The 24,864-nt window shown below is 35.8% G+C and overlaps 2 protein-coding genes across 2 annotated transcripts in view; both read right to left on the minus strand.

The window, feature by feature from the left end:
* The window catches only part of LOC119602398, a 55,151-nt gene that overhangs the window by 19,912 nt on the left and 10,375 nt on the right, over positions 1-24,864 (minus strand). The gene's annotated exons all lie outside the window — the stretch shown is intronic.
* Positions 4,227-23,020, minus strand: LOC119602409 (serine-rich adhesin for platelets-like). The gene is made up of 8 exons (XM_037953922.1): positions 22,923-23,020; positions 14,912-22,865; positions 11,409-14,578; positions 11,127-11,339; positions 10,990-11,067; positions 4,788-9,623; positions 4,502-4,714; positions 4,227-4,442 (listed from the first exon to the last, which is right to left on the minus strand). Exons 1-8 carry the CDS (start codon positions 22,933-22,935, stop codon positions 4,363-4,365), a joined length of 16,557 nt encoding a protein of 5,518 aa, XP_037809850.1. The 5' UTR covers positions 22,936-23,020; the 3' UTR covers positions 4,227-4,362.

The following is a 24,864-nucleotide window of genomic DNA, read 5'->3' on the forward strand; positions in this document are numbered from 1 at the left end:
TCTAAAATAATATAAGTTTTCAGGAGAGCAAAAAAACTGTTTATTTCGCTAGTTCGTGAAGATTTTTTAATTTTTTCTTTTACAATATATTTTTACGACCATATTCTAAACCATTATATAAAAAGAATTTTAATTTTTGCATTATTTACAAAATTATTCACAAATTTATATCAGATAGAGCTTATTTTTCTACGAAAATGTTCATTCAGCCAACAGATAGAGAGTTTTTCATGAAAACATAAAATTTTTATTTGAATTAAAATCAATAAATATTATATTTTATACAATTTAATGGAGGAAAAGAAACCAAATTGTTGAAAAAGCAACAGATTATAATGTTTTGGTCCAAAATCAATGTTATATGGTTAAACACGACAATAAAATTGATTTAATTAGTATCATAATGAGCGATATCTCAAAAACTATTAGACCGATTTTAAATATTTTGACGGATTTGTGTTCAGCATTTCCAAATTATTAAGAAGACTTGTTTTGCAACAGAAAATTATCCAAAGGGATCGAGTTTGAAGCAATTTTTGGATAAGATAGAGAGTTTTGCATTCAGAATTTTTCTTTTTTTAAGATAGAGAAATTTAAAAAATGCTATGAAATTGCCAAAAAATATTTTTTTTTCTTTGAAATTTATATCACTGATGCGCGATAGTTTGCTGAATATTTTGCCATCAAAATCTCATTTTCATAAAAATGACAGATAGCGACTATTGAATATAGTCCCTCGATATATAGAAAACTGTCGATAAATTTTTTATTTATAGAAAATTTTCGATAAATTTTCTATTTATAGAAAATTAAAGATAAATTTTCTACTTAAAGACAATTATGGATAAATTTTCTATTTATAGAAATAAATTTTCTACACAGAAAAAATTATCGGCAGTTTATTTTCAATTAACATGTTTTCCTCTTTCTTTAACTTTTATTTAAACAATTTTTTAATTGTCATAATTATCTCGTTGTTTTGATCCTAAGTATACAAATTTGATTAAACTTTTAATTGAATCAATTAATTTTTTAATTGGTTGAAGAAGTTTTTCCAGCCTACTTTTTTATTTTGGTTTTTTGTTTTGATATTTTATTTAAATAATTTCATTATTTATAACGGAAAATAATTCTCAAACAGTCAATAATATTTTAGGCATAAGAAGTTGAAGTTTCATAAATATTTTAAAATTTATAAATCACTTTATTTGTTCAAATGTGACAATAAAGAGATATTTTTGAGAGTGCTTAACGCATTGTTAAAGGTAAAGGAATCCTTTAATGTTGTAAGCATTCAATTAATGCTTTGATTGTTTCAATCATCGACTTTATTGATTTTTAATACATTTTTAACCAAACTGTTAAATTTATTTGATTAATAAACTAATTAAAATGTAAGTTTTATTTTATTAAATATTTAATTTATCCAATTAATGAATTAACTAATTTTAAATTTTGAATTTAATTACTGATGTTAATTGTTTTGATTATTTCTTTAATTGGAAAAAAAATATTTTTTTTACAAATTTCATAATTGATATCATCATTTTGTTGATAGGTGCAAAACTTGCTTGATACAATCAATTTGATAATTAAAACACATTTTCAGTTTTTTCTGTGTATTTATAGAAAATTTATAGAAAATCTATTTATTTGTAGAAAATTTTCTATTCATAGAAAATTTTCGACAACTTTTGATAAATATTCTATTTATACAAAATTTTCGATAAATTCCTTATTTATACAAAATTTTTAATAAATTACATATTTTTAGAAAATTTTGAGAAATTCTTTCAAAATTTTAAATTTGTTTGCCTTTTATTTTGCGATAAATATTTTCACAAAAAAAAACGTGTCTATCTTCATTTTTTGTCTGAAAGACACGTGTTATACTTAAACTCCTTATTAACAATTATTTAAACCAGACAGTAAAATAAATATTATTGATCACAACATAACAATCAATAATTGACATAGTTTCAACAATACAGTCTGATCTTAAATAAATTTACAAAAGCATAAAGTCGGTCATTAGGTCTGGCTGATCTAATTTTAGCAAAAAAATATATCGGCAAGCGTGTTGCTATTTAAAAACCCTATTATCTGTACATCAATATCATATTTTATATTTATTTAGCTGATGCAACAAATGTTTTCTATAGTATCAGGATAGGGAAAATATTCATCTTGCCCTTTAATAATTAAACAAGTTTTACTATAAATAGACTAGTTAATTGTAGGAAATATCAGAAGTTCAATTAAAATGAATAAAGCTATATTGATATTTGGTAAGTTTTTAATTACTACTTAAATATTTTTAGTACATTCTTAAAAAATAATACAAAAATCCTTTAGCACTACTTATTGCTGCATTTGCTTATGTCGAGGCAAATCGTTGTCGGTCCTCGTGTCGTAAAAATATACGCAGCCCCATAAGATGTGTCAGACAAGGTTCTCTATGCCGCAAAATAAGACAATGTTCTATAGATGCAGAAAATTGTAGACGTCGTTTAACTAAACAACCTCGTAAGTTGAAAAAAAGTTTTTTTTTTTAAATTAACTAAATATTTTCTAATTTATATAAACGCTTTATAGGTCTCACCACCACCAGCTTAGCTTTATGTCGCAACATTAAGGGACGTTTAGGTTCGGGACGCTGTGCTATTCGCAAACGTAGACCACGTTCAGTTAGACCACGTTGCAATCGTTTGAATTGTCCTTCTGGTAGTAAAAAACTAAATTGTTATAGTGATAAGCAAAACAGATGTCAGTTATTGACACCCTGTCAATTAGCACGAGCCAATTGTCGTCGCGGTCAACGTAATCTTTTAGAATGGGTTGATTCGCGTCGTTGTGCTGGCATGAGAGCAGGACAAAAACTTCGCAAATGTCGCCCAGGTCCCCGAAGAAGTTAAATTTATGAAATGTTTTGTTGAAATTGATTAACTAAAATAAAATTGAAATTGAAATGCAATAAATAAAGCAACGTTTTTAAATTATTTATTACACAGAGGGGAAAAGAAATATACACGACTGGTACCAAATTGACACCAAACTGTTTATAATTTTTCAATACCATACGTTGTCGGCAACACTATGTAATGTTGACAACAATGCAGCAATTCGTTGTCGAAATCTAAATTTTATACACATCCGCTGTCTAAATGTTAACAAATGTGGTAAGCTCACTATTGAAAAACAATCCGTTGCCTATAGAGAGATAACCACGTTTGTTAACATTTAGACAACAGATGTGTATAAAATTTAGATTTCGACAACGAATTGTTGCAATGTTGACAACCTTGCGTTTTTACTTTAATTAAATCTGTAAATCATTATTTTTTTTATTATATAATAACTACAAATTTCATTGCATTGACTAAAATAAAAAACAAATTAATTGAAGTAATCAAATTTGATTATCCTGTATCTTTAAGATTAAAAAAATAAAAATTGTACTGTTAACAATTTATAATGCTAACTTAAATACTTTTGTATCTGAATTCTAATCATTAATCTGAAATTTTATTTAGGAAATTTATCAAATATGAATATTACCTTTATATATTTTTCATTGTATAAAGGTTTTTCTTTTAGATACCATTATGAACTCTATAAAAAACCTCTAATTGTATAATATTCAGTTTATGATCTGGTCATTAATTTCTTATTTTTGTAAGCAAAATATATTTATTTATGATTTTGTTTCCATTCCATAAAATTTCCTATATAAATATCTACGTATCTTCTATTAAATATAAAAATCTTAAAATAATGGCATAATAAAAGCACAACATTTGGCCCATCTTTATCATTTTATGACTTTTTCTCCAATATCCTCACTTAGTCTATTTTTACTACATAATATTTGTTCCACCTTCATTAATACTTTCACAGCCACATAAGGAAACAATAGACCAACACCCACTGTTACGAAAGGAACAAAACAAAAGTAAAAATAAATAAAAACTATAAAAGGAAATGAACTGGAAATTCGCGTAATTGGTGTTGATTTAGTACAGCCGCTTTATTATAGATTTTCAAGAAAATACCCTCCACATTTCTGTGTAAAAATTTTATTTTACAAAATTTTGTCTTTGCGTAGTCCAAAGTACCTTTAGGGAATCAAAAATAACTAAAATTAATAATTAATATTAAATATATGATGGATTTCCCAATATCAGTACAATTAGTAAACGATAAATTCTATATTTGTAGAAATTTTCTAGAAATTTCCTAATTATAGGAAATTTTACCAATGTTCTCGATTCTGTTTATTCGTTTCGCAAAATATTTATGAAAAAATAAAATCTATTTACTATAATTTAAACATTATTATTTATATAACTTATACGTTAAAAATCATTTGACAGTGCAAGAAACGGCAGGAGCATTTATTCCTAGGCCATCGCACTTACTCGGATCACTCGATAAAGTCCAATCTAAAAATAAACATAAAATTTTAACAAGTTCCATATTAAGAGCTATTTTACTAATTTACCTAACATTCCATTATTACATGATACTTTCTTTAATGCACACAAACTAGCAAACTTTCTACATTTTTGCATGTCTTTGCTGGTGCCACAGACAGGAGTGGAATCAATACTCGGACAATCAGCATTCTTATACTTATCACATTCACTATAGCAAACTTTAACTTGTCCAGGTTCGCGTTCGATACAATCATCCGTCGCTGTGCTCTTCTTCCACTCTTTCGAATTGTATATAAATTATATATGTAAAGCATTTGTATGTTACTTAAGATATTTCACAGTTTTACTTACCCATTTTACTACTTTGTATGACACAGTTATTTGTATTGTACACTTCACAGCTTGTGCTAAAAGTACGGCAGAATCCATTATCATTTTTATAACACTGTGGTGGAGGTACGGTACATACAACTCCAGGTGTCGTAGAAGTAGTAAAAGGTGTTGTAGTAGTAATAGTAGTTGGCGTAGTTGTAGATTCTGGTGTTGAATCAGTAGAAGACTCTGGAGTTGAATCAGTTGACGATTCTGGTGTTGAATCAGTAGAAGACTCTGGAGTTGTATCAGTGGATGATTCTGGTGTTGAATCTGTAGAAGTCTCTGGAGTCGAACCTGTAGAAGATCCTGGTGTTGACCCAGTAGATGATTCTGGTGTTGAGTCAGTGGATGATTCTGGTGTTGAATCAGTGGATGATTCTGGCGTTGAATCAGTAGAAGAATCTTGAGTTGTATCAGTAGAAGACTCTGGAGTTGAATCCGTAGAAGAATCTGATGTTGAATCAGTGGATGATTCTGGTGTTGAATCAGAAGAAGACTCTGGTGTTGAATCAGAAGAAGACTCTGGTGTTGAATCAGTGGATGATGCTGGTGTTGAGTCAGTGGACGATTCTGGTGTTGAATCAGTAGAAGACTCTGGTGTTGAATCAGTAGAAGACTCTGGTGTTGAATCAGAAGAAGACTCTGGTGTTGAATCAGTAGAAGACTCTGGTGTTGAATCAGTGGATGATTCTGGTGTTGAGTCAGTGGACGATTCTGGTGTTGAATCAGTAGAAGACTCTGGTGTTGAATCAGTAGAAGACTCTGGTGTTGAATCAGTAGATGATTCTGGTGTTGAGTCAGTGGATGATTCTGGTGTTGAGTCAGTGGATGATTCTGGTGTTGAATCAGTAGAAGACTCTGGAGTTGAATCCGTAGATGAATCTGATGTTGAATCAGTGGATGATTCTGGCGTTGAATCAGTGGAAGACTCCGGTGTTGAATCTGTAGATGATTCTGGTGTTGAATCTGTAGATGATTCTGGTGTTGAATCAGAAGATGACTCTGGAGTTGAATCTGAAGAAGACTCTGGTGTTGAATCAGTAGATGATTCTGGTGTTGAATTAGTGGAAGACTCTGGAGTTGAGTCAGTAGATGATTCTGGTGTCGAATCAGTAGATGATTCTGGTGTTGAATCAGTAGAATTTTCTGGTGTTGAATCAGTGGATGATTCTGGCGTTGGCGATGATTCAGTAGAAGATTCGGGTGTTGAATCAGTAGAAGACTCTGGTGTTGAATCAGTGGATGATTCTGATGTTGAATCAGTAGATGATTCTGGTGTTGAATCAGTGGATAATTCTGGTGTTGAGTCAGTGGATGATTCTGGTGTTGAATCAGTAGAAGACTCTGGTGTCGAATCAGTAAAAGATTCTGGTGTTGAATCGGTGGACGATTCTGGTGTTGAATCAGTAGAAGACTCTGGTGTTGAGTCACTGGATGATTCTGGTGTTGAGTCAGAGGACGATTCTGGTGTTGAATCAGTAGAAGACTCTGGAGTTGAATCAGTAGAAGATTCTGGTGTTGAATCAGTGGAAGACTCTGGAGTTGAATCCGTAGAAGAATCTGATGTTGAATCAGTGGATGATTCTGGTGTTGAATCAGTGGAAGACTCTGGTGTTGAATCTGTAGATGATTCTGGTGTTGAATCTGTAGATGATTCTGGTGTTGAATCAGAAGATGACTCTGGAGTTGAATCTGAAGAAGACTCTGGTGTTGAATCAGTAGATGATTCTGGTGTTGAATCAGTGGAAGACTCTGGAGTTGAGTCAGTAGATGATTCTGGTGTCGAATCAGTAGATGATTCTGGTGTTGAATCAGTGGAAGATTCTGGTGTTGAATCAGTGGATGATTCTGGCGTTGGCGATGATTCAGTAGAAGATTCTGGTGTTGAATCAGTGGATGATTCTGGTGTTGAGTCAGTGGACGTTTCTGGTGTTGAGTCAGTGGATGATTCTGATGTTGAATCAGTGGATGATTCTGTTGTTGAATCAGTGGATGATTCTGGTGTTGAGTCAGTGGATGATTCTGGTGTTGAATCAGTAGAAGACTCTGAAGTTGAATCAGTAGAAGACTCTGGTGTTGAATCAGTAGATGATTCTGGTGTTGAATCAGAATAAGACTCTGGTGTGGAATCAGTAGATGATTCTGGTGTTGAATCAGAAGAAGACTCTGGTGTTGAATCAGTGGATGATTCTGGTGTTGAGTCAGTGGACGATTCTGGTGTTGAATCAGTAGAAGACTCTGGTGTTGAATCAGTCGATGATTCTGGTGTTGAATCAGTGGAAGACTCTGGAGTTGAATCTGAAGAATACTCTGGTGTTGAATCTGTAGATGATTCTGGTGTTGAATCAGAAGATGACTCTGGAGTTGAATCTGAAGAAGACTCTGTTGTTGAATCAGTAGATAATTCTGGTGTTGAATCAGTGGATGACTCCGGTGTTGAGTCAGTAGAAGACTCTGGTGTTGAATCAGTGGATGATTCTGGTGTTGAGTCAGTGGACGACTCTGGAGTTGAATCAGTAGATGATTCTGGTGTCGAGTCTGTAGAAGACTCTGGAGTTGAGTCAGTAGATGATTCTGGTGTTGAATCAGTAGAAGACTCTGGTGTTGAATAAGTAGATGATTCTGGTGTTGAATAAGTAGATGATTCTGGTGTTGAATCAGAAGAAGACTCTGGTGTTGAATCAGTAGAAGATTCTGGAGTTGAATCAGTAGAAGATACGGGTGTTGAATCAGTAGAAGACTCTGGTGTTGAATCAGTGGATGATTCTGGTGTTGAGTCAGTGGACGACTCTGGTGTTGAATCAGTAGAAGACTCTGGAGTTGAATCAGTAGAAGATTCTGGAGTTGAATCAGTAGATGATTCTGGTGTTGAATCAGTGGAAGACTCTGGAGTTGAGTCGGTAGATGATTCTGGTGTTGAGTCAGTGAACGATTCTGGTGTTGAGTCAGTGGATGATTCTGATGTTGAATCAGTAGAAGACTCTGGTGTTGAATCAGTAGATAATTCTGGTGTTGAATCAGTGGAAGACTCTGGAGTTGAGTCGGTAGATGATTCTGGTGTTGAGTCAGTGGACGATTCTGGTGTTGAGTCAGTGGATGATTCTGATGTTGAATCAGTAGAAGACTCTGGCGTTAATTCAGTAGAAGATTCTGGTGTTGAATCAGTAGAAGATTCTGGAGTTGAATCAGATGACGACTCTGGCGTTGAATCAGTGGAAGACTCTTGAGTTGAGTCAGTAGACGATTCTGATGTTGAAGAAGTAGATGATTCTGGAGTTGAATCAGTAGAAGACTCTGGTGTTGAATCAGTGGAAGATTCTGGTGTTGAATCAGTGGATGATTCTGGTGTTGAGTCAGTGGATGATTCTGATGTTGAATCAGTAGAAGACTCTGGTGTTAATTCAGTAGAAGATTCTGGTGTTGAATCAGTAGAAGATTCTGGTGTTGAATCAGTAGAAGACTCTGGAGTTGAATCAGTAGATGATTCTGGTGTCGAGTCTGTAGAAGACTCTGGAGTTGAGTCAGTAGATGATTCTGGTGTTGAGTCAGTGGACGATTCTGGTGTTGAGTCAGTGGATGATTCTGATGTTGAATCAGTAGAAGACTCTGGTGTTGAATCAGTAGATAATTCTGGTGTTGAATCAGTGGAAGACTCTGGAGTTGAGTCAGTAGATGATTCTGGTGTTGAGTCAGTGGACGATTCTGGTGTTGAGTCAGTGGATGATTCTGATGTTGAATCAGTAGAAGACTCTGGCGTTAATTCAGTAGAAGATTCTGGTGTTGAATCAGTAGAAGATTCTGGTGTTGAATCAGTAGAAGACTCTGGAGTTGAATCAGTAGATGATTCTGGTGTCGAGTCTGTAGAAGACTCTGGAGTTGAATCAGTAGAAGACTCTGGTGTTGAATCAGTAGATGATTCTGGTGTTGAATCAGTGGAAGACTCCGGAGTTGAGTCAGTTGAAGTTTCTGATGATGAGTCAGTAGATGATTCTGGTGTTGAATCAGTAGAAGATTCTGGTGTTGAATCAGTGGATGATTCTGGTGTTGAATCTGTGGAAGATTCTGGTGTTGAATCACTGGATGATTCTGGTGTCGAGTCAGTAGATGATTCTGGTGTTGAGTCAGTGGATGATTCTGGTGTTAAATCAGTGGATGTTTCTGTTGTTGAATCAGTAGAAGACTCTGAAGTTGAATCAGTGGATGATTCTGGTGTCGAGTCAGTAGAAGATTCTGGTGTTGAATCAGTGGATGATTCTGGTGTCGAATCAGTGGATGATTCTGGAGTTGAATCAGTGGATGATTCTGGTGTTGTATCTGTGGATGATTCTGACGTTGAATCACTGGATGAATCTGGTGTTGAGTCAGTAGATGATTCTGGTGTTGGGTCAGTGGATGATTCTTGTGTTGAATGAGTGGATGTTTCTGTTGTTGAACCAGTAGAAGACTCTGAAGTTGAATCAGTGGATGATTCTGGTGTCGAGTCAGTGGAAGATTCTGGTGTTGAATCACTGGATGATTCTGGTGTCGAATCAGTGGATGATTCTGGAGTTGAATCAGTAGATGATTCTGGTGTTGATTCAGTAGAAGACTCGGAAGTTGAATCAGTGGAAGATTCTTGTGTTGAATCAGTGGACGAGGTAGATTCTGTAGAAGTTTCGGGTGTTGTATCGGTAAAGGTTTCTGGAGTAGATGACAATGTTGCCTTTGTTGTACTTTCAATTTTTGGATCTTGCGTTGTTATTATTGTTGTGTCTGTTGATGCACTTATAGCGGATTGTATCTTGCCAGCATATAGCACGTATAGCAAAAAGACTTTCAAAATTTCCCGAAATGTTAATATAATTATTTTTATTTATAGTAGTTTATTTATAATTCCACTTACCCAAAGTATTCATGTTGATTTGTTATTTGTAGTTCTAATTAATTTTTTTTTTTAATTTCACTTCACTTTTAGTAAGACCTAGACTTATACACAAATTATAAGAAATGCAGCAATTTAGATATTTCAAATTTAATTTATACCAAATGTGTTAATTCTGTTACTTACCAATTTGTCGATTTTGAAATTTTAATTGTTTGCATAGAATAAATAATGTTTGTTTACGCTTTTGTTTTTTAAGCATTCTATTTTATTGCGAATAAAGTTATTTAGGAGCAAATGTTTTATTATTTAATTTATACAGACATCCCAACTTAAATATGTAAACTAAGAAACATATGTTAATAAATCGTGTATATTATAGGCTTTAGATATGTACGTGAGTTACAGTTAGGGTCAAAATTATTCACAAGATTATCAGCATTATTAGTTTTTCTTTCACTTTAGCCAAAATGATGTCTATTTTTCTTATTTTAAAGAAAGTGGTGTAATCCACATTTAATTGATAGCATATTATTACAAGTAATTTAATTAATTTTTTATACCGTTCACTAAATAAGTAAACTTTTTTGGCAAATCCGAAGATCATTATGGTTCTTCAGAGAGTCTCTTTTGTGAAGACATTTGTTTTTAGAATACATCAAATATATTTATTATGTCCAAATCCTTTCTAGATAGGCCACTACGGTCAATATTGTTTACACATTTGATAACAGTCAAACGTGGACTAAAAAACGCATTTTCTCAATTCCTGTTATTTTTTCTTTAAAGTAAAAAGGTTTGAAAAAAATAAATAAAAACTGAAAAGAATTAAGTTTTTCTTAAATCATAATACTTAGATAAACATTTCTTAAAATCAAATTTGCATGTATTTTTTCAAAATTTCTTAATACAGCAATAGAAATGTATTTCAATATTTAAAAATATATAAAATATTGTGATAGTACTGCCGGCATACGCAATCACTCATATAAATTCATAGATATACAAATATAAATATATGCATAATGGTAAAAGTACCACTTGTTTGGAGCCAAAAAATTCTTGGAGTATTTTTGATAACTTCAATATTTGTTAAATACAAACTTTTAAAGAGTTTTCGGGTATAAATTTATAATCCCTTCAAAATGGTCCTCTCGTACTAAAATATATTTAAATTTGACTCTCGTTTCCGTTAGATTGAATTATATTATCTTTAATTGATGTATAAAATAAGTAATTTTTTAATGTAACATAAGTAGTATGTATTTTACAAACTGTGTTGTAGCTTAAACATTTACAAATCGGTTATTATTAATCACTTAACAGTGCAAGGAACCGCTGGAGCATTAATTCCCAGATTATTACACATTCTGGAATCCTTTGCTATAGTCCAATCTAAAAATAGGGATAAAATATTAACAAAATTTATTGTCACAAATATTGTTATAATTTACCTAGCATCCCATTATTGCACGCTACTTTCTTTAATGCACACAAACTGGCAAACCTTCTACATTTCTGCATTTCTATGCTGGATCCACAAACGGGAGTGGGATCTATACTTCGACAATCAGCATTCATATAAAATCTACAATCACTAGAGCAAACTTTAATTTGACCAGGTTCACGTTCGATACAATCATTAGATGCACGGCTCACCTTCCATTCTTTTCAATAGTATACAAATTATGTACATATATATAGAATTGTGATGTTAATTTTAATATTTCACTTACCCATTTTACTATTTTGTATTACACAGCTATTTGTATTATACGCCTCACAGCTTGTGCTAAAAGTTCGACAGAAGCCATTACCATTTCGATAACACTGTGGTGGAGGTACGTTACATACAACTCCAGGTGTTGTAGAAGTAGTAAAAGGTGTTGTAGTAGGAATGGTAGTTGGCGTTGTAGTGGGCGTAGTAGTAGGCCTAGTAGTAGGAGTAGTAGTAGGTGTGGTAGTAGGCGTAGTAGTTGGCGTGGTAGTAGGTGTAGTAGTAGGTGTGGTAGTACTAGGCGTAGTAGCTGGTGTAGTAGTGGGTGTCGTAGTCGGCATGGTAGTGGTTGTTGTTGTTGGTGTGGTTGTGGATGAAGTAGATGATTCTGTTGTTAAATCAGTTGTAGACTCTGGAGCTGAATCCGTGGACAATTCTGGTGTTGAATCACTAGATGATTCTGGTGTTGAGCCAGTGGATGGTTCTGGTGTTAACTCTGTACAAGTTTCTGGAGTTGAATCAGTTGAAAATTCCGGTGTTGAGTTAGTTGAAGACTCTGGAGTTGGATAAGTCAATGACTCTGATGTTGAATCAGTTGACGATTCTTGTGTTGAACCAGTGGACTCTGATGTTGAGTCAGTTGAAAACTCTGGAGTAGAATTAGTGGAGGACTCTGGTGTTGAGTCAGTGGATGATTCTGGTGTTGATTCAGTGGTCGATTCTGGTGTTGAAACAGGTGATGTGTCAGTTGAAGATTCTGATGTTGAATCAGTAGAAGAATCTGGTGTTGAATCAGTTGAAGATGCTGGTGTTGAATCAGTGGACGATTCTGAAGTTGAATCAGTGGATAATTCTGATGTTGAATCAGTTGACAATTCTGGTGTTGAGTCAGTAGAAGAATATGGAGTAGAATCAGTAGAAGATTCTGTAGTGGAATCACTTGACGATTCTGGTGTTGAGTCTGTTGAAGATACTGGTGTTGAATCAGTGGAGGACTCTGGTGTTGAGTCAGTGGATGATTCTGGTGTTGATTCAGTAGAAGACTCTGGTGTTGAATCAGTGGATGATTCTGGTGTTGAGTCAGTGGACGATTCTGGAGTTGAATCAGTTAAAGATTCTGGTGTTGAATCAGTGGACGATTCTGAAGTTGAATCAGTGGATAATTCTGATGTTGAATCAGATGACAATTCTGGCGTTGAGTCAGTAGAAGAATATGGAGTAGAATCAGTAGAAGATTCTGTATTGGAATCACTTGACGATTCTGGTGTTGAGTCAGTTGAAGATACTGGTGTTGAATCAGTGGAGAACTCTGGTGTTGAATCAGTGGACGATTCTGGAGTTGAATCAGTTGAAGATTCTGGTGTTGAGTCAGTTGAAGATTCTGAAGTTGAATAAGTTGACGATTCTGATGTTGAATCAGTTGAAAACTCTGGAGTAGAATTTGTGGATGAATCTGGTGTTGAGTCAGTGGATGATTCTGGTGTTGATTCAGTGGTCGATTCTGGTGCTGAATCAGTGGATGATTCAGGTGACGTGTCAGTAGAAGATTCTGATGTTGAATCAGTGGATGATTCTGGTGTTGAGTCAGTGGAAGATTCTGGTGTTGAATCAGTAGAAGATTCTAAATTTGAATCACTAGAAGATTCTGATGTTGAATCAGTGGATGATTCTGGTGTTGAATCAGTATAAGACTCTGTAGTTGAATCAGTGGAAGGTTCTGATGTTGAATCAGTTGAAGACACTGGAGTTGAATCAGTCGAAGATTCTGATGAAGTTGAAGACTCTGGAGTTAAATCAGATGACGACTCTGGCGTTGAGTCCGTTGAAGACTCTGGAGTTAATTCAGTGAAAGATTCTGATGTTGATTCAGTTGACGATTCTTGTGTTAAGTCAGTGGATGTTTCTGGTGTTGAATCACTTGACGATTCTGATGTTGAGTCTGTTGAAGTTGCTGTTGTTGAATCAGTGGAAAACTCCGGTGGTGAGTCAGTGGACGATTCTGGAGTTGAATCAGTTGAAGATTCTTGTGTTGATGCAGTTGAAGACTCTGGTGTTGAATCAGTCGATGACTCTGATATTGAATCAGTGGATGATTCTGACGTTGAGTCAGTGGACGATTCTGGAGTTGAATCAGTAGAAGATTTAGGTGTTGAATCAGTGGATGATTCTGGTGTTGAATCAGTAGAAGACTCTGTAGTTGAATCAGTTGAAGACTCTGGAGTTGAATCAGTAGATGAATCTGGAGTTGAGTCAGTAGAAGATTCTGATGTTGAATCAGTAGATGATTCTGAAGTTGGATCAGTAGAAGACTCTGGTGTTGAATCAGTGGAAGATTCTGGTGTTGAATCAGTAGATAATTCTGGTATTGAATCAGTGGAAGACTCTGGAGTTGAGTCAGTAGATGATTCTGGTGTTGAATCAGTAGAAGATTGTGGAGTTGAATCAGTGGAAGATTCGGGTGTTGAATCCGTAGAAGACTCTGGTGTTGAATCAGTGGATGATTCTGGAGTTGAATCAGTAGAAGACTCTGGTGTTGAATCAGTGGACGACTCTGATGTTGAATCAGTGGATTCTGGTGTTGAATCAGTAGATAATTCTGGTGTTGGATCAGTAGAAGACTCTGATGTTGAATCAGTGGATTCTGGTGTTGAATCAGTGGAAGATTCTGGTGTTGAATCAGTGGAAGATTCTGGTGTTGAATCAGTAGATAATTCTGGTATTGAATCAGTGGAAGACTCTGGAGTTGAGTCAGTAGATGATTCTGGTGTTGAATCAGTAGAAGATTGTGGAGTTGAATCAGTGGAAGAATCGGGTTTTGAATCAGTAGAAGACTCTGGAGTTGAATCAGTAGATAAATCTGGAGTTGAGTCAGTAGAAGATTCTGATGTTGAATCAGTAGATGATTCTGAAGTTGGATCAGTAGAAGACTCTGGTGTTGAATCAGTGGAAGATTCTGGTGTTGAATCAGTGGAAGATTCTGGTGTTGAATCAGTAGATAATTCTGGTATTGAATCAGTGGAAGACTCTGGAGTTGAGTCAGTAGATGATTCTGGTGTTGAATCAGTAGAAGATTGTGGAGTTGAATCAGTGGAAGATTCGGGTGTTGAATCAGTAGAAGACTCTGGTGTTGAATCAGTGGATGATTCTGGAGTTGAATCAGTAGAAGACTCTGGTGTTGAATCAGTGGACCACTCTGATGTTGAATCAGTGGATTCTGGTGTTGAATCAGTGGAAGATTCTGGTGTTGAATCAGTAGATAATTCTGGTGTTGAATCAGTGGAAGACTCTGGAGTAGAGTCAGTAGATGATTCTGGTGTTGAATCAGTAGAAGATTGTGGAGTTGAATCAGTGGAAGATTCGGGTGTTTTATCAGTAGAAGACTCTGGTGTTGAATCAGTGGATGATTCTGGTCTTGATTCAGCAGAAGACTCTGGAGTTGAATTAGTAGAAGACTCTGGTGTTGAATCAGTAGATGATTCTGGAGTTGAATCAGTAGAAGGCTCTGGTGTTGAATCAGTGGACGACTCTGATGTTGAATCAGTGGATGATTCTGGTGTTGAATCAGAAGATGACTCTGGTGTTGAATCTGAAGAAGACTTTGGTGTTGAATCAGTAAAAGATTCTGGTGTTGAATCAGTGGATGATACTGGTGTTGAATCAGTAGAAGATTCTGAAGTTGAATCAGTGGATGATTCTGGTGTTGAATCAGTGGATGATTCTGGTGTTGAATCAGTGGATGATTCTGGAGTTGAATCAGTGGAGGATTCTGGCGTTGGCGATGATTCAGTAGAAGACTCGGGTGTTGAATCAGATGACGACTCTGGCGTTGAATCAGTAGCAGAATCTGATGTTGAATCAGTTGACGATTCTGGTGTTGAATCAGTGGACGATTCTGAAGTTGAATCAGTGGACAATTCTGATGTTGAATCAGATGACAATTCTGGTGTTGAGTCAGTAGAAGAATATGGAGTAGAATCAGTAGAAGATTCTGTATTGGAATCACTTGACGATTCTGGTGTTGAATCAGTTGAAGATACTGGTGTTGAATCAGTTGAGAACTCTGGTGTTGAGTCAGTGGACGATTCTGGAGTTGAATCAGTTGAAGATTCTGGTGTTGAGTCAGTTGAAGATTCTGAAGTTGACGATTCTGATGTTGAATCAGTTGAAAACTCTGGAGTAGAATTTGTGGATGAATCTGGTGTTGAGTCAGTGGATGATTCTGGTGTTGATTCAGTGGTCGATTCTGGTGTTGAATCAGTGGATGATTCAGGTGACGTGTCAGTAGAAGATTCTGATGTTGAATCAGTGGATGATTCTGGTGTTGAGTCAGTGGAAGATTCTGGTGTTGAATCAGTAGAAGATTCTAAAGTTGAATCACTAGAAGATTCTGGTGTTGAATCAGTGGACGATTCTGGTGTTGAATCAGGAAAAGACTCTGTAGTTGAATCAGTTGAAGGTTCTGATGTTGAATCTGTTGAAGACTCTGGAGTTGAATCAGTCGAAGATTCCGATGAAGTTGAAGACTCTGGAGTTGAATCAGATGACGACTCTGGCGTTGAGTCCGTTGAAGACTCTGGAGTTAATTCAGTGGATGATTCTGATGTTGATTCAGTTGACGATTCTTGTGTTGAGTCAATGGATGTTTCTGGTGTTGAATCACTTGAGGATTCTGATGTTGAGTCTGTGGAAGTTGCTGTTGTTGAATCAGTGGAAAACTCCGGTGGTGAGTCAGTGGACGATTCTGGAGTTGAATCAGTTGAAGATTCTTGTGTTGATGCAGTTGAAGACTCTGGTGTTGAATCAGTAGAAGATTCTGATGTTGAAGCAGTGGATGATTCTGGTGTTGAATCAGTAGATAATTCTGGTGTTGAATCAGTAGATAATTCTGATGTTGAATCAGTAGAAGATTCTGGAGTTGAATCAGTGGAAGATTCGGGTGTTGAATCAGTAGAAGACTCTGTAGTTGAATCAGTGGATGATTCTGGTGTTGATTCAGTAGAAGACTCTGGAGTTGAATTAGTAGAAGACTCTGTTGTTGAATCAGTAGATGATTCTGTAGTTGAATCAGTAGAAGACTCTGGTGTTGAATCAGTAGAAGATTCTGATGTTGAAGCAGTGGATGATTCTGGTGTTGAATCAGTAGATAATTCTGGTGTTGAATCAGTAGATAATTCTGGTGTTGAATCAGTAGAAGATTCTGGAGTTGAATCAGTGGAAGATTCGGGTGTTGAATCAGTAGGAGACTCTGGTGTTGAATCAGTGGATAATTCTGGTGTTGAGTCAGTGGATGATCCTGGTGTTGATTCAGTAGAAGACTCTGGAGTTGAATTAGTAGAAGACTCTGTTGTTGAATCAGTAGATGATTCTGGAGTTGAGTCAGTAGAAGACTCTGGTGTTGAATCAGTTGATAGTTCTGGTGTTGAATCAGTAGATAAGTCTGGTGTTGAATCAGTGGAAGACTCTGGAGTTGAGTCAGTAGATAATTCTGGTGTTGAATCAGTAGAAGATTCTGGTGTTGAATCAGTAGATAATTCTGGTGTTGAATCAGTAGATATTTCTGGTGTTGAATCAGTGGAAGACTCTGGAGTTGAGTCAGTAGATGATTCTGGTGTTGAATCAGTAGAAGATTCTGGAGTTGAATCAGTAGAAGGCTCTGGTGTTGAATCAGTGGACGACTCTGATGTTGAATCAGTGGATGATTCTGGTGTTGAATCAGAAGATGACTCTGGTGTTGATTCAGTAGAAGACTCTGGAGTTGAATCAGTAGAAGACTCTGGAGTTGAGTCAGTAGATAATTCTGGTGTTGAATCAGTAGAAGATTCTGGTGTTGAATCAGTAGATAATTCTGGTGTTGAATCAGTAGATATTTCTGGTGTTGAATCAGTAGATGATTCTGGTGTTGAATCAGTAGAAGATTCTGGAGTTGAATCAGTAGAAGATTCTGGAGTTGAATCAGTAGAAGGCTCTGGTGTTGAATCAGTGGACGACTCTGATGTTGAATCAGTGGATGATTCTGGTGTTGAATCAGAAGATGACTCTGGTGTTGATTCAGTAGAAGACTCTGGAGTTGAATCAGTAGCAGACTCTGTTGTTGAATCAGTAGATAATTCTGGTGTTGAATCAGTAGATAATTCTGGTGTTGAATCAGTGGAAGACTCTGGAGTTGAGTCAGTAGATGATTCTGGTGTTGAATCAGCAGAAGATTCTGGTGTTGAATCAGTAGATAATTCTGGTGTTGAATCAAAAGATAATTCTGGTGTTGAATCAGTAGATAATTCTGGTGTTGAATCAGTGGAAGACTCTGGAGTTGAGTCAGTAGATGATTCTGGTGTTGAATCAGCAGAAGATTCTGGTGTTGAATCAGTAGATAATTCTGGTGTTGAATCAGTAGATAATTCTGGAGTTGAATCAGTGGAAGACTCTGGAGTTGAGTCAGTTGAAGACTCTGGAGTTGGATCAGTAGAAGACTCTGGTGTTGAATCAGTGGCAGATTCTGGTGTTGAATCAGTGGAAGATTCAGGTGTTGAATCAGTAGATAATTCTGGTGTTGAATCAGTGGAAGACTCTGGAGTTGAGTCAGTAGATAATTCTGGTGTTGAATCAGTAGAAGATTCTGGTGTTGAATCAGTAGATAATTCTGGTGTTGAATCAGTAGATAATTCTGGTGTTGAATCAGTGGAAGACTCTGGAGTTGAGTCAGTAGATGATTCTGGTGTTGAATCAGTAGAAGATTCTGGAGTTGAATCAGTGTAAGATTCGGGTGTTGAATCAGTAGAAGACTCTGGTGTTGAATCAGTGAATGATTCTGGTGTTGAGTCAGTGGATGATTCTGGTGTTGATTCAGTAGAAGACTCTGAAGTTGAATTAGTAGAAGACTCTGTTGTTGAATCAGTAGATGATTCTGGAGTTGAATCAGTAGAAGACTCAGGTGTTGAATCAGTGGACAACTCTAATGTTGAATCAGTAGATGGTTCTGGTGTTGAGTCAGTGGAAGATTCTGGCGTTGAATCAGTAGAAGATTCTGAAGTTGAATCACTAGAAGATTCTGATGTTGAATCAGTTAATGATTCTGGTGTTGAATCAGTAAAAGACTCTGTAGTTGAATCAGTTGAAGGTTCTGATGTTAAATCTGTTGAAGACTCTGGAGTTGAATCAGTCGAAGATTCTGATGAAGTTGAAGACTCTGGAGTTGAATCAGATGACGACTCTGGCGTTGAGTCCGTTGAAGACTCTGGAGTTAATTCAGTGGATGATTCTGATGTTGATTCAGTTGACGATTCTTGTGTTGAGTCAGTGGATGTTTCTGGTGTTGAATCACTTGACGATTCTGATGTTGAGTCTGTTGAAGTTGCTGTTGTTGAATCAGTGGAAAACTCCGGTGGTGAGTCAGTGGACGATTCTGAAGTTGAATCAGTTGAAGACTCTGGTGTTGAATCAGTCGATGACTCTGATATTGAATCAGTGGATGATTCTGACGTTGAATCAGTAGAAGATTCTGATGTTGAAGCAGTGGATGATTCTGGTGTTGAATCAGTAGATAATTCTGGTGTTGAATCAGTAGATAATTCTGGTTTTGAATCTGTGGAAGACTCTGGAGTTGAGTCAGTAGATGATTCTGGTGTTGAATCAGTAGAAGATTCTGGAGTTGAATCAGTGGAAGATTCGGGTGTTGAATCAGTAGAAGACTCTGGTGTTGATTCAGTAGAAGACTCTGGAGTTGAATTAGTAGAAGACTCTGTTGTTAAATTAGTAGATGATTCTGGAGTTGAATCAGTAGAAGACTCTGGTGTTGAATCAGTAGATAGTTCTGGTGTTGAATCAGTAGATAATTCTGGTGTTGAATCAGTGGAAGACTCTGGATTTGAGTCAGTAGATAATTCTGGTGTTGAATCAGTAGCAGATTCTGGTGTTGAATCAGTAGATAATTCTGGTGTTGAATCAGTAGATAATTCTGGTGTTGATTCAGTGGAAGACTCTGAAGTTGAGTCAGTAGATAATTCTGGTGTTGAATCAGTAGAAGATTCTGGAGTTGAATCAGTGGAAGATTCGGGTGTTGAATCAGTAGAAGACTCTGGTGTTAAATCAGTGGATGATTCTGGTGTTGAGTCAGTGGATGATTCTGGTGTTGATTCAGTAAAAGACTCTGGAGTTGAATTAGTAGAAGACTCTGTTGTTGAATCAGTAGATGATTCTGGAGTTGAATCAGTAGAGAAATCTGTTGTTGAATTAGTAGATAATTCTGGTGTTGAATCAGTAGATAATTCTGGTGTTGAGTCAGTGGAAGACTCTGGAGTTGAGTCAGTAGATGATTCTGGTGTTGAATCAGTAGAAGATTCTGGTGTTGAATCAGTAGATAATTCTGGTGTTGAATCAGTAGATAATTCTGGTGTTGAATCAGTGGATAAATCTGGTGTTGAATCAGTGGAAGACTCTGGTGTTGAATCAGTGGCAGATTCTGGTGTTGAATCAGTGGAAGATTCAGGTGTTGAACCAGTAGATAATTCTGGTGTTGAATCAGTGGAAGACTCTGGAGTTGAGTCAGTAGATGATTCTGGTGTTGAATCAGTAGAAGATTCTGGAGTTGAATCAGTGTAAGATTCGGGTGTTGAATCAGTAGAAGACTCTGGTATTGAATCACTGAATGATTCTGGTGTTGAGTCAGTGGATGATTCTGGTGTTGATTCAGTAGAAGACTCTGAAGTTGAATTAGTAGAAGACTCTGTTGTTGAATCAGTAGATGATTCTGGAGTTGAATCAGTAGAAGACTCAGGTGTTGAATCAGTGGACAACTCTGATGTTGAATCAGTGGATGATACTGGTGTTGAATCAGTAGAAGACTCTGAAGTTGAATCAGTGGATGATTCTGGTGTTGAATCAGTGGATGATTCTGGTGTTGAATCAGTGGATGATTCTGGAGTTGAATCAGTGGAGGATTCTGACGTTGGCGATGATTCAGTAGAAGACTCGGGTGTTGAATCAGTAGAAGACTCTGGAGTTGAATCAGTGGAAGATTCTGGTGTTGAATCAGTAGAATACTCTGCCGTTGAATCAGTCGATGACTCTGATATTGAATCAGTGGATGATTCTGACGTTGAGTCAGTTGAGGACTTTGGAGTTGAATCAGTAGAGGATTCTGATGTTGAATCAGTGGAATATTCTGGTGTTGAGCCTGTTGAACTTTCTGAAGTTGAATCAGTTGACGATACTGATGTTGAATCAGTTGACGATTCTTGTGTTGAGTAAGTGGACGACACTTGTGTTGAGTCAGTTGAGTACTCTGGAGTTGAATCAGTGGATGATTCTGGTGTTGAATCAGTGGACGATTCTGGAGTTGAATCAGTGGAAGTTTCTGGTGTTGACTCAGTTGAAAAATCTGGAGTTGAATCAGTTGACGATTCTGGTGTTGAGTCAGTGGACGACACTGGTGTAGAGTCCGTTGAAGACTGTGGATTTGAATCAGTTGACGATTCTGATGTTGAATCAGTGGACGATTCTGATATTGCATCAGTAGATGATTCTAATGTAGAGTCAGTGGACGATTCTGTAGTTGAATCAAATGAAGATTCTGGTGTTGATTCAGGCTCTGGAGTTGAATCAGATGACGACTCTGGAGTTGAATCAGATGACGATTCTTGAGTTGAGTCAGTGGACGTCTCTGGTGTTGAGTCAGTTGAGGACTCTGGAGTTGAATCAGTAGAGGATTCTGATGTTGAATAAGTAGACGATTCTGATGTTGAATCAGTGGATGATTCTGGTATTGAGTCAGTTGAGGACTCTGAAGTTGAATCAGTTGACGATTCTTGTGTTGTGTCAGTGGACGACACTGGTGTTGAGTCAGTTGAGGACTCTGGAGTTGAATCAGTGGATGATTCTTGTGTTGAATCAGTGGACGATTCTGGAGTTGAATCAGTTGACGATTCTGGTGTTGAGTCAGTTGAAGATTGTGGAGTTGAATCAGTTGACGATTCTGATGTTGAATCAGTGGACGACACTGGAGTTGAATCAGTGGATAATTCTGGTGTTGAATCAGTGGACGATTCTGGATTTGAATTAGTGGAAGATTCTGGTGTTAAGTCAGTTGAAGAATCTGGAGTTGAATCAGTAGATGATTCTGGCGTTGAGTCAGTGGACGAATCTGGTGTTGAGTCCGTTGATGACTCTAGAGTTGAATCAGTGGTTGATTCTGGCGTTGAATCAGTGGATGATTCTAGTGTTGAATCAGTGGACGATTCTGATGTTGAATCAGTGGATGATTCTGATTTTGAGTCGGTTGAAGACTGTGGAGTTGAATCAGTTGACGATTCTGATGTTGAATCAGTGGACGACACTGGTGTTGAGTCAGCTGAGAATTCTGGAGTTGAATCAGTGGATGATTCTGGAGTTGAATCAGTGGATGATTCTGGTGTTGAATCAGTGGACGATTCTGGAATTGAATCAGTGAATGATTCTGATGTAGAGTCAGTGGACGATTCTGTAATTGAATCAGTTGAAGATTCTGGTGTTGATTCAGTTGAAGACTCTGGAGTTGAATCAGTCGACGACTCTGGCGTTGAGTCCGTTGAAGTCTGTGGAGTTGAATCAGTTGACGATTCTTGTGCTAAGTCAGTGGACGATTCTATAGTTGAATCAGTTGGCGATTCTTGTGTTGAGCTAGTGGACGGCTCTAGCGTTGAGTCAGTTGAAGATTCGGATGTTGATTCAGTTGACGATTCTTGTGTTGAGCCAGTAGAGGAGTCTGGTGTAGAATCAGTAGAAGTTTCCGGAGTTGAATCACTTGACGTTTCTGGTGTTGAATCAGTTGAAGATGCTGGTGCTGAATCAGTAGATGACTCTGGTATTGAGTCAGTGGATGATTCTGGTGTTGAGTTAGTATACGATTCTGACGTTGAATCAGTTGACGATTTTGGTGTTGAACCAGTAGAAGAATCTGGATTATACTCAGTAGAAGATTCTGGAGTTGAATCACTTGAAAGTTCTGGTGTGGAATCAGTGGATGATTCTGGTGTGGAATCAGTGGATGATTCTGGTTTTGAGTCAGTGGACGACCATGGTGTTGAGTCAGTTGAAGGCTGTGGAGGTGAGTTAGTAGCTGATTCTGGTGTTGAGTCAGTGGACTCTGGAGATGAATCAGTTAATGATTCTGGAGTTGAGTTAGTTGAAAAGTCAGGTGTTGAGTCTGTATATGACTCTGGTGTTAAATTGGTGGACGAGTCTGATGTTGATTCAGTTGGAGACTCTGGAGTTGAATCAGTGGGCGATTCTGCCGTTGAATCAGTAGAAGACTTCGGATTTGAATCAGTAGATGCCTGTGGTGTTGAATTAGTAAATGTTTCAGGGATATATGGCAATGTTTTGCTTGTTGTGCTTTCATTTTTTTGTTCGGGTGATGTTGATATTGTTGTGTCTAATAAAGTCTCGGTTGATGTGCTTATGGCAAATTGTATTCTACCAACATAAAGCACGTATGCCAAAAACACTTTGAAAAAAATTACGAAATGTAAATGTAGTTATGTTTGTGTGCAATTTTACTTACCCAATATGTTCATTTTGAATTACTGCCGGTAACTACTTTATCTTTTATATTTTTCACTTCGTTTTTAATAAGACCAAGCTACATACACATATTATAAGAAATGCTGCAGTTTAGATATTTCAATTTTAATTTATAGCAACACAGAAAAAATTAATTTTAAAAAATTTTCAATTAAACGATTAATCAATAATTTTAAAAGGGTTCAATTCATTTTGTATTTGATTCATAAAAATGTATAATCAAATACGTATTTAACAACAACAAAAATAGAAAAAAATAAAAATTTTGTGTACGAAATCAATTATAAGTAGTAATTGAATATACAATTTTTGTTATAGGTTGAACTTCAAAAAATAAAATAATTGAAAACAAGGTTTTGGTAATTGAAATCGTTTTTCAGTTTTTTCTGTGAATTGTTTAAACATTGTTTATTTTCAAAATTTTATTTGTTTATTTAAAATAAATAGAATGAGTTTAGACTTTTGTTTTTAAGCATTATATATTATTGCGAATAAAATTATTGAAAAACAAATGTTTTATTATTTGTTTATACAGGCATCCCTACACTAGTATGTTAAATGATTAACATATGTATGTTGTATTTATATCAATAAGTTATATAAATCTAACTTTAAATTCAAGAATTATAGTTATTTGTAAAGAAATAAAAAATAAGCTTTTGGATATATTTTACGTTATTTTTTAATCTAAACATTTGATTGTTTTGTTTGATGAAATATTAATATATGATATTGCAAAATTTTCACTTAATAAGTATATTAGAATGGTCTCTCAATTTGTTTGGAGGCAACAAAATTTTAAAATCTCATAATAAATATGTTTGATGTCATCCTATTAAACAAAACTCAGTTTATATATTATCACTCAACATCTAAACGGTGACGTTGATGATGGCAAATACCAGTGGGACATACATATAAAAACAAAAATTATATGTACAAATGTGGGCAAACATTGTTGAAATGTGACAAAATTGTATGTAATTCATTTTGTTAGTTCACATGTACAAACATCATATTCATTTGTATGTACAGGGGTAATATTATTTAACCAAAAAAAAAGAAAAGAGGGAAATAAACATTAACAAACGTACACACGCTTTGATCTAAATAACGTTTCCTATGCATTTACATAAATATTCAGAAATTCATTTACTTCATGAATGACATAAAAATTGTCCTGAAAGCTAAATATGTTGGTGTTGATGTTATAAACATTATCTAAATTACACTGTCAAAAAAAAGAAACTAACTTCAACTGTTTATTCAACTTTTTAATATCTTTATACCGATTCTATACATTATTTTATAGAATTTATTGATATTACTTACTTAGTAAAATATTCTTGTAATAAAATCTTACATTTTTGGTAATATTTCATAATTACTTGGTAATGAAGTATTTCATTTAGCTAAATAGGTAATTACTGGAAAAGAGCTAAGTAATTTGGATTTGTTAATGCGTCAAAATTTTAGATGCGAAGTTAGTAAAGGTTTGATATTCTAAACCAGCTATGTATATATTTTAACTTCGGAAGGTTGTTTTATATAGAGTAATGGTTGTATGCACTAGACAAATTAAACCTGTACTTTAATCTAAAGTTTAGCATGAAGAGGTAGAAATACAGACAGACAGACAGACGGACAGAGAGACAGACAGACAGACGGTCGGACGGACAGACAGACAGACAGACTTTATTAAATTAAATCTGAAAATCGATTAGTCACTAAAAAACAACTAACATTTCCCTCTGTGTACAAAAAAAAACATAAAATGAATTCAGACAGACGGACAGAGAGACAGACAGACAGACAGACAGACAGACAGTCAGACAGACGGACAGACAGACAGGCTGACTTTATTAAGTTAAATCTGAAAATCGATTAGTCACTAAAAACAACTAACATTTCCCTCTGTGTAC

This window comes from Lucilia sericata, unplaced genomic scaffold (assembly GCF_015586225.1).
Source record: "Lucilia sericata isolate MDLA Ls3-8-SP2 unplaced genomic scaffold, ASM1558622v1 Contig000227F_arrow, whole genome shotgun sequence".
Classification (NCBI taxonomy): Eukaryota; Metazoa; Arthropoda; class Insecta; order Diptera; family Calliphoridae; genus Lucilia; species Lucilia sericata.